Here is a 16,685-nt window from a genome sequence, read left to right as displayed (position 1 = left end):
TGTTCTAGTTCTGTTCTAGTTCTGTTCTAGTTCTGTTCTAGTTCTGTTCTAGTTCTGTTCTAGTTCTGTTCTAGTTCTGTTCTAGTTCTGTTCTAGTTCTGTTCTAGTTCTGTTCTAGTTCTGTTCTAGTTCTGTTCTAGTTCTGTTCTAGTTCTGTTCTAGTTCTGTTCTAGTTCTGTTCTAGTTCTGTTCTAGTTCTGTTCTAGTTCTGTTCTAGTTCTGTTCTAGTTCTGTTCTAGTTCTGTTCTAGTTCTGTTCTAGTTCTGTTCTAGTTCTGTTCTAGTTCTGTTCTAGTTCTGTTCTAGTTCTGTTCTAGTTCTGTTCTAGTTCTGTTCTAGTTCTGTTCTGTTCTAGTTCTGTTCTGTTCTAGTTCTGTTCTGTTCTAGTTCTGTTCTGTTCTAGTTCTGTTCTGTTCTGTTCTGTTCTAGTTCTGTTCTAGTTCTGTTCTAGTTCTGTTCTAGTTCTGTTCTAGTTCTGTTCTAGTTCTGTTCTAGTTCTGTTCTAGTTCTGTTCTAGTTCTGTTCTAGTTCTGTTCTAGTTCTGTTCTAGTTCTGTTCTAGTTCTGTTCTAGTTCTGTTCTAGTTCTGTTCTAGTTCTGTTCTAGTTCTGTTCTAGTTCTGTTCTAGTTCTGTTCTAGTTCTGTTCTAGTTCTGTTCTAGTTCTGTTCTAGTTCTGTTCTAGTTCTGTTCTAGTTCTGTTCTAGTTCTGTTCTAGTTCTGTTCTAGTTCTGTTCTAGTTCTGTTCTAGTTCTGTTCTAGTTCTGTTCTAGTTCTGTTCTAGTTCTGTTCTAGTTCTGTTCTAGTTCTGTTCTAGCTCTGTTCTAGTTCTGTTCTAGTTCTGTTCTAGTTCTGTACTAGTTCTGTTCTAGTTCTGTTCTACTTCTGTTCTATATCTGTTCTAGTTCATTTGTAGTGATGTTCTGTTTTGGAAACATTTCACTGACTTTTTAAAAGTTTTACCAAATTACTAATAAATTTTCTTAATTTGCAATTTCCATTAAGTTTTTTATTTAATTTGATACGAATGACTTTTTAATTACCACACTCTGCTCTCATTCATACAAATTATTTTACCTTTGAAATCACATGCTAACAATTAATTAATACTTACTCTAAAGAATCCATTTAAAATTTAAAAAAATAAACAAATTTTCTCTTTATTTTCATAACATATTTTAATAAACTTGCATGGTAAATAGTTTAACACCTGTTTGATTCTCCCAAAAAAAAAAAAAAAAAATATTATTGCTTTTTCTGAAATACATCTTAATTATTAAAAAAAATATGTTTATACATAGAGTTGAAATGTTTTAAACTACTGAGGCCGGGCAACTGGTAAAAAATCTTTTGATGTTTACAAACATTTAGTGGGTGATAAATATAAATAAGTACTGAGAATTCATTTAATTTAATTCCTGGTTGCCATTATTATTAAAGTGTTAATTGAGGTACTGCATTTGTTATGACTTATTAAAGATTCGACGAATAAATTGCATTTTTTTCAATATTAATTGCCAAGTATTATAAATATTTAAAATATTAAGAATTTCGTTTTCTTTATTGCAACATGTAGTTTGCGGGAAATTTTTTGAAATCATTTGTTTTCTTTTTTTATTTTACAGTATATTGGGTCCACCAGCTTTAAAACAGTCGGCCGCTATGAAAGATGGTCTTACACACAATGCTAGACCAATTTATAATTATTCCATGCGTGGTGTGGTGACTTGCTTTACGGGCATTCGCAAGAAAGATGAATTGGTAAGTTGTTTTTTTTAATTCATTCATTTTGCTATATTTAATTACAAATTGTTTTTTATTCTAGACAAAATTAGTAAATTTAATACATTCTATGGGTGGGTGTATACGCAAAGATATGAATTCCAAAATTACACATTTAATTAGTACCCATAGTGGTGGTGATAAATATCAGTAAGTATTTCAAAATTGATTGTTACTTAGAACTAAGCGACTTTGAATTGTTTAATTGGTTTAAAGTTATTTTAAAGATTTCTCTATGTTCCTGTTATAGAAATTTCGAGTTCAGTTCTAGTTCGGTTCTAGTTCAGTTCTAGTTGAGTTCTAGTTCAGTTCTAGTTCAGTTCTAGTTCAGTTCTAGTTCAGTTCTAGTTCAGTTCTAGTTCAGTTCTAGTTCAGTTCTAGTTCAGTTCTAGTTCAGTTCTAGTTCAGTTCTAGTTCAGTTCTAGTTCAGTTCTAGTTCAGTTCTAGTTCAGTTCTATTTCAGTTCTAGTTCAGTTCTAGTTCAGTTCTAGTTCAGTTCTAGTTCAGTTCTAGTTCAGTTCTAGTTCAGTTCTAGTTCAGTTCTAGTTCAGTTCTAGTTCAGTTCTAGTTCAGTTCTAGTTCAGTTCTAGTTCAGTTCTAGTTCAGTTCTAGTTCAGTTCTAGTTCAGTTCTAGTTCAGTTCTAGTTCAGTTCTAGTTCAGTTCTAGTTCTAGTTCAGTTCTAGTTCAGTTCTAGTTCAGTTCTAGTTCAGTTCTAGTTCAGTTCTAGTTTAGTTCTAGTTCAGTTCTAGTTCAGTTCTAGTTCAGTTCTAGTTCAGTTCTAGTTCAGTTCTAGTTTAGTTCTAGTTCAGTTCTAGTTCAGTTCTAGTTCAGTTCTAGTTCAGTTCTAGTTCAGTTCTAGTTCAGTTCTAGTTCAGTTCTAGTTCAGTTCTAGTTCAGTTCTAGTTCAGTTCTAGTTCAGTTCTTGTTCAGTTCTAGTTCAGTTCTAGTTCAGTTCTAGTTCAGTTCTAGTTCAGTTCTAGTTCAGTTCTAGTTCAGTTCTAGTTCAGTTCTAGTTCAGTTCTAGTTCAGCTCTAGTTCAGTTCTAGTTCAGTTCTAGTTTTGACTAATTTAAAATAATTGCAATAAATTATTAAAATGTCTACTTCTCTTCTAACAAACAGGTATGCCAAAACATTTCGTTTGACAGTAGTAAGACCCGCCTGGGTCTATGCTGCCTGGGAACGTAAAAATGATATAGATTTCAAAGCCACAACGGAAGAGTTTTCCAAAGATCATCGCCTAAAAGCATTTGAGGGACAGAAAATATGTTTCTTTGGCTTTCCCGCAGATGAACATCAACACATGATTGATGTTTTGAAAAGTAATGGCGGTGTGCCCGCTGAATTAGATGATCCCGAGTGTTCACATGTTGTGAGTTTTTAAAAATCTTTAAAAAAATATTATATGCACATACATTTTTTGCACACTAACTTATTTTTTAATGAGAATTTAACGTTTTTTTATTTGTGTTTTATTTGTTTATTTGAAATTAATATTAAAACAAAAAAATTCTAAAATTTTTACAGGTCATGCCTAATACGGGTGGTTACTTTTCAGAAACTCTTGCTAATAACTCTAATACTAACAATAATAACAATTCAAAAATTCTTTCTAATACTAATCAAACTCCTCAGAAAACTAATAACAATAATCCCTTAGTAACAGATACTAACGCCATGGAAGTTGATGATGAAGATGAATTAGAAAAGAATAACGTAAATGAAATAACTAATAAAAATGAGCAACAAAATGAGTTAACTAATGTTGAACAAAATGAGGTCTACGACGATGATGATGATGATCATTTTGATGAAAGACTTGTAGTGGATTATGAAGGCAATTTGAAACAGGATGCTAATGAAGACGATTTAGTAAATGATTTAATTTTACCCTATAACGAAGAGGGCTTAGAGAGTTTATGTACAAAACCTCAAGTTATTGATTCCCACGCCAGTACTCCGAAATCTTCCAAGTCCTCTAATAAAAAACTTATACAACTACTTAACGAAGCTCCTAAATTGGATGGTAAAATTTTAAACAATGAATCTACCAATGATTTTCAACAGAACACCAATATATCACCCATATATGGTGGACCAACTGTAAACTGTTTAAACAATGAATCAAAGCCAGAGGAAATGAATATGAATAAAATAGATAATTGTGCTCCCTTGGAAATGGAGGCCGATGACGATTTAGATAACGAAGCCGACTTGGAGGATGCGCAATCAGATTTAAAGCGTAAACGTGAAAGTTTTGATAGTGTCTCTTTAATGTCGGTGGAATCTTTTGTTTTGCCTACCAGCACTAAAAAACCCAAACTGTTACGCACTGGTTCCATAACAAGATCTATTAAACGTTCCATGAGTTTTGTGGCGGTACGCACACCCATTGCCAAAATGTTACGACCAAGACGCAGTTCCGTGGCTCTCGATTCGGCCCCTAATGATGACCATACTGATGATAATAATGAAAATGCCGATGATTCGATATGTTCCATTGCCTCGGTGGAAACTACATTTAATGAGTCCATACGCAAACCAGTAAAAGAGAAATTCCGCAGTTTAAGAAATCGCATAACACGCAGCAGCAGTCGTAAAGAGAAATATGTTTTAAATGCTGCCTCAAAGTCACCGGAAAAGGATAGTGTCGATTGTCTTAATGAAAAAGAAGACTTTAAAACTCCAAAAGCTCCCTCAAAATTTGCCAACGCTACATGTTCATCAGCACCACGCACTCTTTTAAGATGCAACTCATCTGCCTCTAAATCTTCAACATCTACAACTTCCAAATTGTGTAATAAATCTCTTAATTTAACCCTCAATGATTTACCCTCCTCCTCCTCATCGAATTCTACTACCTGTCCTTTACAACTTCCTCTCAATGTTAGTAAAAATATTGCTGATGTAGCTTGTGTTAATAATACTTTTTCTACTACTACCACTATTTCTACCACTACCTCTACTTCCACTTTTTTGGCTTGTACTAACCCAACAACTGCTTTACCCTCAAGTAACCAATCATTGCAAATCACAAATCATCATCAATCAAATGTCAATCATAATATGCTAAATGTGGACATGATTTGTCCTGCTGTTAGTAATAATGAACTTGTTGCTGCAGCTGTTAATACCAATAGTGGTGCTCATATTCAAACGGTACTTAAAAAAAACAAAATTTCTTATTTTTTGTAAATATTATTTGTTTTTTTGTTATAAACAAAAAAATTCGAACAAAATTGAAAAGAAAAATCTGTTGCAAGCAAAAGTTTGTGTATTTATTTGAATGAGTTTGATTTCACTGTTAGTTATTAGGACTTTCTTTTTTAAATTTCGAACTAAATTTTCATCTAATTTTTTTTTCGTAAAATCCATTTTTTATACAATTTGAGAAATTTTATATCGTTGGAAATTTTTATGTAATTTAAATCATTTTAATTGGAGATTAAGTTTGTTTGAAAACTTTAAACATTTATATAAAGCATTTAAAATTGTTCAAAGCTTTAATATAATTTTAAATCGGCTGTGAAATTTGTAACCTCCTAGAGCGGGTTTTTTATTTGTCGATCAAATACCAATTAATAATCAGATTAGTTAATCTAAAAATAAATTGATTCTGATGTTAATCCTCTTTGATGTTTTTGAGTACAAGTTTAAACTTTGCAGTTTTTCCATGACAAACAACATAAAACAATGCATGTTTTATAAAAATGAAGAAGACAACTCTAAGGGCGGGTTTTTATGATAACGATAATCTTTATTCTTTGGTTAAACCTGTTTCCTGTTTTTCAGTAATCATTTAAGTTAATTATTATCTTAGTTTAATTGAGTGTAATTGGCCAATTATGGCGGGGTTTTCAGATAAAGATAATCTACATTCTTTGTTTAAACCTAGTTTAATATATGTTTTGTGTTTTTCAGTAAACAGTAACGTTACTTATTATCTTAGTGTAACTGAGTGTTTTTGGCCAATTGAACATAAGTTATAAGTGAGAAAACACAATTAACAAAAACAATAAAACAATGATTTCGGAACAAGAAAAACTTAATATTTTAAGTAAATTGCATATTTCTGATTTGTTTTGTTTTATTTATTATTGTTATTTAACATTTTCTAAAATTTTTCATTTTACAAAAGTATTATTTGCCAAAAAACAGCTGTTCATTGTTTATGTTTTAGACTGAAAAGTTGGCAATACTAACTAAGTTAACTGAACTTAAATCCATAACTAAAAAACACAATCATCTGTTAAAGTCCGCCTAAATTTGTTCCGAGTTTAATCTAACAGCAAGATAAGCCTAGTTTAACAGATTAGTAAGAAACCCGCCCTAAGTGAGAACACACAATCAACAAAAACAAGAAAATAATCAATTCGAAAGAAGAAATACTTAATATTTTAAGTAAATAGTAATTTTCTGATTTCTTTTACCGACAATATTACTGTTTTAACTGTTTATTTATATATTTTTTTTAAATTTTACATTTTACAAAAGTGATATTTGCAAAAACCAGCTGTTCATTGTTTATGTTTTATACTAAAAAGTTGGCAATACTAACTAATTTAACTGATCCTAGATTCATAACTGAAAAACACAATCATCGGTTAAAGCCCGCCTAAATTTGTTCCGAAATTATTCAAACAGCAAGATAAACTTAGTTTAACTAAGTAGTAAGAAACCCACCCTAAGTGTAATATGAAAATTACCAAAAATTTTGATTAAAAAGCAATGTTTGCATTAATCAAGAATTAAAAGAGTTTAACTGAGTAGTAAGAAAAAAACTATATTAATTATTTTGTATTTCTTGTTTAAGTTTAAACCACCTCCATTGGGCGCTTAAGCTAGCAAACAAAATCACTAATAGAATACTCTAAAACACCTTTCGAGAATTAATTGTTTTTTAATTCTTAAACCTTTAACTAAAAATTGGCCCTTAGTACTTAAGATCTATCAATGTCTGATTTGTTTCATATCTCACATTCGCCCGTGTGTCCGAGGAGCTTGATATTATGTTATTGTTAGAAAGGGAATAAATTAAACAGTAAATATTCTTGGTTTAAAAATATCACAACACAATTGATTGTAACACTTAAATAAATCTCCTGCGGCCACAACATAACCTAAAAATCTGGTTAATACAAATGTTAATCTTTTGGAATTTACGAAAATATTTTAGATGATATTTAGATTCTATTTATTAAGTCTCTTTATTGGTTTTATTAACAGTGAATTCTTTTTTTGTTTACAATATGGTACCGTTCCATTCATAATAATAATAACAATTAATTAACAATTGTGTTTTATATGTTTTGTTTTATATTTTATTGTAATTTGCAGCGCATTTTTAACATGGTCATTTAAACAAAAAAAAAATCATAACATTTACATAAATTAAACATACTATGGTTACTACTACAACAGCAAACAATAAAACGCTTAGAATTTATTTCTTTTGAAAAAAATTTAAAATATTTAACTTTTACTATCAAAATGTTTGTGTTTTTTTGCATTATGTATATACACTAGTTTGTGTTTATCTTGCTCTCTCTCTTTCTTACTCCCCGTTCTTTTAAAATAAGTCTTTTTAATATTTTATGGTGATTTGGTGTTTTGTTTTTTTACATTATTTTCTTTTTTTTTTACAACACAACAGCACAATAAATTATTTCTCTCTACAAACATTTAATTAAACAAAAGCAAATTCAGTTAAATTTATAAAATATCTTTAAATTAATGTAACCTTTCTTTTGAATATCTTTTTTATATAAAATTTTGTTTGTATTTATAAATGTTAAAAATGCCTGGTAAATTATAATTTGCTTTATTAAACTTTTTTTATAAAAATTTATTATTTATTTAAAAAAAAACTAAAGTTCAAATAAATATGCACATTTTCTTTATTTTGCTAAATAAAACAATATTTGCACAATTGTTTTTTATGTTTAATACAAAAGAACAAACATTTTGCAAATTGCAACTGTTTTCTTTAGATTTTGTTCTAATTTTTTTCTTGTTAAATTTATAACTTAAAAATTGTTTATATTTTTCAATAATTTTTATGTAAAATAACACAAGAGAAACTGTAACTTGTTAATGGCTGAATTTGTATATAAATTGAAGCAAAAAAACAAATCTAAACATATATAATTTAATGTGCTGTTGATTTTTATATTCTCCACCATCAACGTTTTATAATTTTTATTGTAAATTAAATTATATTATCTAATTCGATTACTAGAAGGCATTGTTTAAACATAGATAATTTGACAAGCAAAATTTTTACAATGTTGCCTCCCCAAAATGTTGCCCTTTTCAGATGTTTTTACATTAGTTAAGACGGGAAAACTTTTCAGATGTAAACCGTCTTCAGTTTGCTAAAAGAGAAAACTTTTTTAATACCTTTATTTTGATTTGTTTTAAAGAATTGATTCAGAATGTACACGATTTCTTTAATGAAGATATATTTTTAAAGTTTTTCTGTTCTTTAATAAAACAATACAAAACAAATTCAATAAAATGGGTAATGAAATATTAATCAATAATGGCCTGAAATCTTGTCTAAACGGTCAGCAAAAAGAAATGTGTATTTGAATTTCATGCAAATGGACACCGATAATTTGAAGTCCAGACAAAGTATTTGAATCTATTTAACACTGTTAAAAACGACATATATCTCTTCAAAATTTTTTATAATTTCCTCTCTTGTTCTCGAATGACAAGAGGTTCACCGCTCGAATTTTTAAACCACACATTTCATTAAGTAAATAAAAAACTAAATGAATATTCCAATTTGTACTGACGGTAGATGTCTCTCTTGATATTACACATAAATAACGATCCATTCAACGATCATAGAACTGCTCTTGGAAGATGTATATTTTCCTTTTTAGGGAAACGATGAGCTTTATTAGGCTATAAAAAGTCGTTAGAATGGATAAGATATACAACAATATAAATGAACTTATTTGATGTCTATACGGCATCCAGACTAGTTCGCGTATATCTGACGTTTCTTGGTAAAATATCAAACTATTATTTAGCTATTTTGTAGCCTATAGCTTTATGCTACAAAAAGTCGGTAGACTGGAAAAGATATACATCAATATTGAACACTATTTGATGTCTATACGGCATCCCGAAAAATATCAAACAATTCTAACTAAAAACTTCTGTGAATACTGGGTCATTTCATTCGGAACTAGAACTGGTTGGAAGACAGATTTAATATTCTCGATGAGCTTCGGCGATAGACTGGTTGAGAAATACAACCAAATATTGAAACTTTATTTGATGTCTACACGACATCGAGATCAGTTCGCGGATATCTTGCGCCTCTTGGTAAAATATTAAACTATTCGAATCTAGTACTCTTCTAAATTCGGGGCCATTTCTAAATTCGAGACCATCCTGGAAATAGAGTAGAGAAAACCGAATTTCTTTTAAATAAAGGTGAAATTGACACAATAGTTGATGATCCTTGATCATGATGTAAAACCCTAATACTTTACAGGTTTGTTCAGATCAGATTCTCAATCATTATGGATATATCAAATATTGACATCAATAAAATAGAGTCGTCCGTTCGTAGCTCAGGATGATTTGATGCCGAGTTGAACATGTTTGCATGTTTGCGAATGTACGTCTTTGCATGAAATCTTAAAATCTTAAATCTTTCGAATCTAGAACTCCTCTGGATACCAGAACATTAAAATGTTGCTGGGAATATATAATAGAGTATGACCTATTTTCCTCCTGAATGAAGGGGAAATTGTCACAATAGTTGATGATCCACGATCATGATGTACAACTTTACAGGTTTGTTTAGATCAGATGCTCAATCAATATGGTTATATCTGATATAGACATCAATATTATATAATCGTTCGTTTATGGCTCAGAATGCTTTGACCAAGAGCTGAACATAAACATGTATTGCATTGTGTAATGCAATGGACCTTAATAACATAAACTAATCCATGATTTCTACTCTTCTCTGAGTTTACATTGAGACAAGTGTTCAAATAGTTTTTCTTTTGTTTGAGCCTTAAGGCAATATTTTTCAAATGTTGCCCTCGCAAAATGTAGCTTACACTTTTGGCCAGAGGGCAACATTTTTGACCAGAGGGCAACATTTTTGACCAGAGGGCAACATTTTTGACCAGAGGGCAACATTTTTGACCATGGGGCAACATTTTTTAAAGAATTTTTTACCCTATTACAACAATTTTACTGTCACAAAGGGGCAATAAAAAAAGGGTAAGAAAAAATATGTTTACGCGTTAGCATATTAAAGAAGTACCTTTTAATATTATGTAAACATATTGCCCTTTTGTAGGATTCCAAAATATTTATAATAATTTTTCTTAAAAACTGGTGGAGGACATACTAAATTCGTTGCTACTAAATCAAATACTTAAATTGATTTTTATGTATTTTTTTCTTAAATTTATTAATAACTTAAACATTGTTTATTTAAAAATTCAAGTGCATGTCATTATTAATTACATTTTTATGTTTATTTTTATTTGTTTGTAGAGCAATTTAGTTTTTAATTATTATTATTTTTTTATTTATAAAAATTTTTTAACTTTTGCAAAGGTTATTTATATTCACAGCCAAAGTATTTTTTCTGCAAATTTGTTATTGTTTTTTTTTTAAAAAAACTAACAAAAAACATATTAAAAATTTAACAAATTGTTTAAGCAGAAAAAAATAAACGTTTCTCTTGCTTTTTTTTTACATAAAAATTAAGAAAAATTTTAACAATTTTAATTTTTATGATAAACACTCAAATACACACACTCTTTCATATAATATATGTATTTAGAAAAAGCAACAACAAAAGAAATTTATGAATGAAATTATATTTGTTTAAAAGAAATGTTTTAAAACATAAAAAACAAAAGAAAGCACGCCAGCAAGGTCAACTAAATGATTTTTTCTTTTGAATTTTTATTTTCTGAATTTCTAAGTTAAAATTTAAAAAATTAATTAATTTTGATAATTTAAAATGATTTGGAAAACACCTTATTATTTTAAATATTCCCCCGATGATTCAATTTCTAAGTAAAAAGTTTAATTAATTAAAAAAAAACTGAAATTTTTTGCAAATTATATTTTCTGATTAAAAAATTTTGACAAACAACACTTTTTATACAAAAATTCTTATTAATTTCTTTAATATTTCTTAAAAAATTTTGAAAATTCAGGGAAAAATTTTTAAACAATTTCAGCTTGTTTGTGAAATTTATTAAAAAGAATTACTAAATTTTTGTACAATATATTTAAGAGTGTGTGTTTGTTTTGTTAAAAAATATAATTTTATAATTTTGTTTTAAATTTTATTATAAAACTTTATGAAAATTCTCTTCATTTAGGTGGTCGATGAACATGCTACACAAGCTAAACCAGAACCCAAAAATCATCGTACTCATATCTTAAAATCTGATTGGTTTTGGTATACCATACAAAATGGTTATGCCGATGAAATGGATTATCTATTCGGGGATGTAAGTTTTGCAAAAGCCTAATTTACAAATTTCTAAATAACTTAAATTTATCTCTTTCTTGCATTTAGTACCTTGATAGTATTGCTAATACACCAAATTGTGATCGTCGTGATTCCTTGCCCATCAGTTTTAATAAACGTAAACGTAAGCGTTTCTCACAACGCATTCAATTGGAAGGTACACCTCTGGGTTCGGGCAAACGACGTTCTTCGGTCTCAGATGCTGGTTTACTATCGGTATCGGGTAGTTTCTTTGATTGTACCACAAGTCCGGATAAATTAGAAAGTGGTAAACTATTAACGGAACCCGAGACATCGGTATGCGAACAGACACCCACAAAGAAATCGTCAATGCGTTTTAATCATTTTATGGATTTCTATAGTACAGAATCGAACTATGTAGGAATATTGGATACGATAGTGAATGTAAGTGTTTTTTTTTAATTCATAACAAAAATTAACTAAAAAGCTTATTTTTCAAGAAGTGATAAACTGTTTTGAAAGGAAATGATTCTGTATTCTGTTCTATAAACAGGACTTTAGTCTGAACTATCTAGTCTACATTTTAGACTATGTTTGGTCTTTACAATGTACTTTAGTCTGGTCTACACCATACTATATTATTAAATATTATGGCACCATACTATATTATAAATATTATGACGTTCCCACGACAATTGAATCTTCGCTCCGAAGATTCAATTGACCCGAGACCCGAGTCATACTCGGCCAAAGATTGTCAACCCAGCGACAGCTGTATCAACCGAAAGTTTTTTCCCCAAGAAAGAACTATCGGCCACAGTCGAGCTGTTACAACAACATTAAATATTATGGACCAAGGGTCAGGTTTACAATCTGTACTATAGTCAAGTCTGTAAACTGTACTACAATCAGACTATAGACTTTAAAATAGGCGGTTAATCTAGACTATAGTCTAGTCTATAGCCTAGTCTATAGTCTAGTCTATAGTCTAGTCTATAGTCTAGTCTATAGTCTAGTCTATAGTCTAGTCTATAGTCTAGTCTATAGTCTAGTCTATAGTCTAGTCTATAGTCTAGTCTATAGTCTAGTCTATAGTCTAGTCTATAGTCTAGTCTATAGTCTAGTCTATAGTCTAGTCTATAGTCTAGTCTATTGTCTAGTCTATAGTCTAATCTATAGTCTAGACTAATCTGTAGTCTGGATCATCTTCTTGTCTTCAGTCTGAACACTTAAACTATAAACTAGATAACAGTTATGCTTATAGTCTTGATTATAGTCAATAATCTAAACTGTTGTCTTTTCCATAGTGGCTCATGATATAGAACTAATCAACATTACAACTTCAATAAAAGCTTTTATAACATTTAACTCTAAACATCCCCTTTCTCCACTATCTCTCCCCATTTTAGCTCTTTAAAAATCCCCTTGAAGAAATTGCGGAAACCAATGAAGTCCTCCTAAACAAATCCGAAATTCGTGCTATATTTGGTAATTTTATACCCATACATGAGGTACATCAAAGTATGCTTGAACGTTTGCGTAGCATACACAGTAAATGGACAGAGGATTGTTCAATTGGTGATATAATACTACAACATCGCGATGATTTAATAAAAGCCTACCCACCTTATGTGAATTTCTTTGAACAAATGAAAGAAACCCTTCAACACTGTGATACACAAAATCCACGTTTCCATGCATTTCTTAAGATAAATCAAACAAAACCGGAATGTGGGCGACAAAGTCTGCAAGATTTAATGATAAGACCAGTGCAGCGATTACCCAGTATCAGTTTATTATTGAATGACATATTAAAACATACGAATAAAAGTAATCCTGATTATGCAAGATTGGAAGAGGCTCTTAAAGCTATCAAAGAGGTGATGATGCATATAAATGAGGATAAAAGAAAGACAGAATCACGTATGGCTATATTTGATATATTCAATGATATTGAAGGATGTCCGGTAGGCTTTTGTTAAAACAAAGAAATTATTATCTTATTATTTATGATTTATTTTTATTTGATATTTACAGGCCCACTTAGTATCTTCCAACCGTAATTTCATTTCCCGCTGTGAAGTCACTGAATTGACAGATAATCTTAGTGGTCGTGGTGATAATTTAATGCTGTACTTATTCTCCGACACCATTGAGGTGTGTAAGAAGCGCTCAAGAGGTTTTAATAGCGCCAAATCGCCCAGCACGAATAAATCATTTAAGCACATTAAATTAATATCCTTAAATGCCATACGTTTTGTTATTGACATTACCGATAGTCCGCGTGCGTTTGCTTTACTTTGTCGCCAGGATAAAGATAAATTGCATTCATTTACCATAAGTGATGAGGAGATTGACAAAGTTGTCTATTTGAAAACGTTGTGCAAACAAATGGCGGAAAATGCCTGTCGTACTGATACTGTAAGTGTTTCTTTTTTTTGTTTCTTTATCTTTCTATCATATATATTTTATTGATTGATTTATTTTTTTCTCATTATATAGGATAAAGCTTTACTATGTCGTACTTCTCAAGAACTGGAAGTGGATATTAGTGATGTGAATTTGAGTACATTATCGAAAGCCTTTAAATTGGCGGCACGTACTCGTTTAAAGGTTAGTTATTATTTAAATTTTTTTTTGTTATTCATTTCTATTAAAGAATGCTGGTGTTTATATTAGAATTTTGTTAAATTTTTGTTTTAAATTTTTATTATTTTTTATTGTTTGTTTATTGTTTTGTTCTGTTTTTTTTTTTTTTTTTTTTGAGTTTTTATGTTAACATTGACTTTTATTTAATTAAAGAAAATATTTACTCTACCTAGGTCGGGCGCGCATTTTCATTCAACAAAACCCCTTCGAAATTAAAACGCGCTGTTTCCACCATGATGACATCACCGTTTGGTAGCACCAATTCTTTAACACCTGCCTCACAATTAGCCCAGATGCGTTTGGCTAGTTGTACGAATATACATGTAAGTACCATTTTGTTTAATTAACTAATTTATAAAAAAAATATTTTGATTTATTTAATTGCCATTCACAATACCAACATATGTAAATATTTAAAATACAGAGTCTGGACTTTTGTGTAGTCTGTAGTCTATTGGATGGATTACAGTCCATTCTATTGTCTGGACAATAGTCTAGTCAATTGTCTGGACTATAGACTAGTCCAATCTATTGTCTGGACAATGGTCTACTCTATTGACTGGATTATAGTCTACTCTATTGTCTGAACTATAGCCTAGTCTGTTCTCTGGAAATATTGTCCTAACAAAAGTATTATCTATAGACTGGACAGTAGTCTGAAATATAGTCTGGTCTAGATTATTACAGTCTGTATTCTTGACTATAGTCCAACTGATTAACTGAACTAGAATATATTCTAGACTCTAGTCTTGACCATAGTCTAGTCTATACTATAGTCTGGACCATAGTCTAGTCTGGACTATAGTCTGGACTATAGTCTGGACTATAGTCTGGTATATATTCTGGATTATAGATTAGTGGATTATTAGGACTAGAAGTTATGGTATGTAGCGTAGTCTAAGACTGGATTATAGTATCGTCTAGTCTATTGTCCATACTGTAGCCGAGTACATCGTCCGGACAATAATAAAGTATATAAACTGGACTATAGCTTAAGTCTGGACTATATTTAGCCTATAGTCTTGACTACTGTTTAGCCTAGTATAAGCTAATCTAGTCCAAAATATGGACTTTAATCTAGTCTATAGTCTGGACTATGGTGTTGTCTATAGTCTGAACTACGGCCTAGTTTTTATTCTGGACTGTGGTCTAGTATATAGTTTTTTTATAGTTTGTGCTATAGTATGAACTATAGTATAGTCCGGACTGTAGTCTAGTCTGTAGTCTGGACTATTTTCCAGTCTATATTGTGGACTATAGTCTAATCTAAAGCCTAGTCTATAGTCTGAACTATAGTTTAGTCTGTAGTATATTCTGTAGTCTAAACAATAGTCTAGTCTATTGTCTAAACTATAACCTATAGTTTCTACTATAGTCTAGTTTATATTCTAGACAGTTTCTTTAAAACAGAAAACAATTTTATAATAGAATCAAAACAACAAATTTAAAAAATTGTATTTGTTTGTAGAAACACACACATACACAGAAATTATAAGATTTATTACAAAACTTTATAATTTTCTAATTAATATTACTTATTTTGCCTTGCAGGAAGTTGTTGATGAAGAAAGTTCTGGCTTGCGCAGCAGTTCACCTTCAGCACAATCAGAAGTATTACCTCCATTATCGGTGCAGCCGACACGAAAAAATAAATCATGTACGTTAAATAGTGTGGGACGTATTTAAATGCAAAAACAATCCCGAACAACAAACAGCAGTCATCTTAAGACAGACATTGTCTGCGACTTAAATACTCCTTTTTAAAATATTTTCAATTATATGAAAATATAATTTACATTTAGCATTATTTAAATTAAAATTATTATTTTTATTATAAAGAAAACATCATTATCATCATGATCAACTCTCATTGGCGTCCTAGTGTCATTTACTATAAAGACACTTTAAACTATATTAAAAGAAATAGAAAAAAGCAAAAAAAAAAACTTAACGTTTAATATAAACTTTACTGTTTTACATTTTTCACTTATAAAAAGTACACATTTATATTAAAAAATTTCTTAATTATTAATTTTCTTTTAGTTTGGAAAATAATATAATTTTTAAAGTATTTAAAATACTAAAATATCGTAATTTCTATTTACGGTAAACGAAATGAAAATGAAAACATAATAAAAGACTTGCTTTTAAATGGTCTTTGTTTTTTATGATATGTAGTAGATAGTGCTTAATTTGAATTAAATTTTAACGAATTTTATAAGGACTCGCTGTCTTTTAAACATAAATATATATTAAAATATATTTTTTTTGATTTTTATCTTAATACCTTAAGTGATTTTTGTAATTTTAATTTTGTATAAGTCGCCTAAAACTATTTAAATTGTTGCCACAACTTTTTATTTTAATTTAATTCTATGCTATAGAAACAAAAACAAAAAAGAAAAAACAAAAAGAACAATTACACTCCATGCTTTTAATTCTTTGTTTAAGTTATACTTAAACTTAATAGAGTTTTATTAAATGCTAAAGCTATTTACGGCTATTTACTACTTTGTAGGTATTTAGTATTTGATATCAATTCATTAACTTACATCTCTTTTATTTTAATATGTTTTTTCTTTCATCCATATCATGATGCTTCATTGTCTAATTAGAATTTAGTAATATGAAAAAATTACTTAAACCATAAATATTATCAATATTTTTTTTTATACAAAAATAAATAAACCATTTGCTTATATTTTATATAAATTTGTGGTCAATATAAATTGAAATAATTGTGTCTGTGTTTTCCTTAAATATAATGC

The 16,685-nt window shown here is 29.5% G+C and overlaps 1 protein-coding gene across 3 annotated transcripts in view; it reads left to right on the top strand.

Annotated features, from left to right (window-relative positions):
• The window catches only part of LOC111686844 (protein ECT2), a 48,254-nt gene extending 31,798 nt beyond the window's left edge, over positions 1-16,456 (top strand). For 2 of the 3 annotated variants that reach the window (XM_046951909.1, XM_046951910.1), the window contains exons 3-13: positions 1,622-1,757; positions 1,822-1,928; positions 2,901-3,150; positions 3,306-4,937; positions 11,156-11,287; positions 11,356-11,712; positions 12,678-13,235; positions 13,306-13,689; positions 13,771-13,881; positions 14,091-14,240; positions 15,469-16,456. In XM_046951909.1, coding sequence (XP_046807865.1) covers positions 1,622-1,757; positions 1,822-1,928; positions 2,901-3,150; positions 3,306-4,937; positions 11,156-11,287; positions 11,356-11,712; positions 12,678-13,235; positions 13,306-13,689; positions 13,771-13,881; positions 14,091-14,240; positions 15,469-15,603 — 3,952 coding nt within the window. In that variant the 3' untranslated portion in view covers positions 15,604-16,456. The remainder of the gene's footprint in view (positions 1-1,621; positions 1,758-1,821; positions 1,929-2,900; positions 3,151-3,305; positions 4,938-11,155; positions 11,288-11,355; positions 11,713-12,677; positions 13,236-13,305; positions 13,690-13,770; positions 13,882-14,090; positions 14,241-15,468) is intronic. The other variant, XM_046951911.1, reaches the window with a different exon arrangement.
• Positions 16,457-16,685: the final 229 nt, after the last annotated feature.

The sequence above is a fragment of the Lucilia cuprina genome, chromosome 5 (assembly GCF_022045245.1).
Source record: "Lucilia cuprina isolate Lc7/37 chromosome 5, ASM2204524v1, whole genome shotgun sequence".
NCBI classification, from domain to species: domain Eukaryota; kingdom Metazoa; phylum Arthropoda; class Insecta; order Diptera; family Calliphoridae; genus Lucilia; species Lucilia cuprina.
The sequence above is the reverse complement of the archived record's forward strand: the minus strand, read 5'-3'. Positions and strand labels throughout refer to the sequence as shown.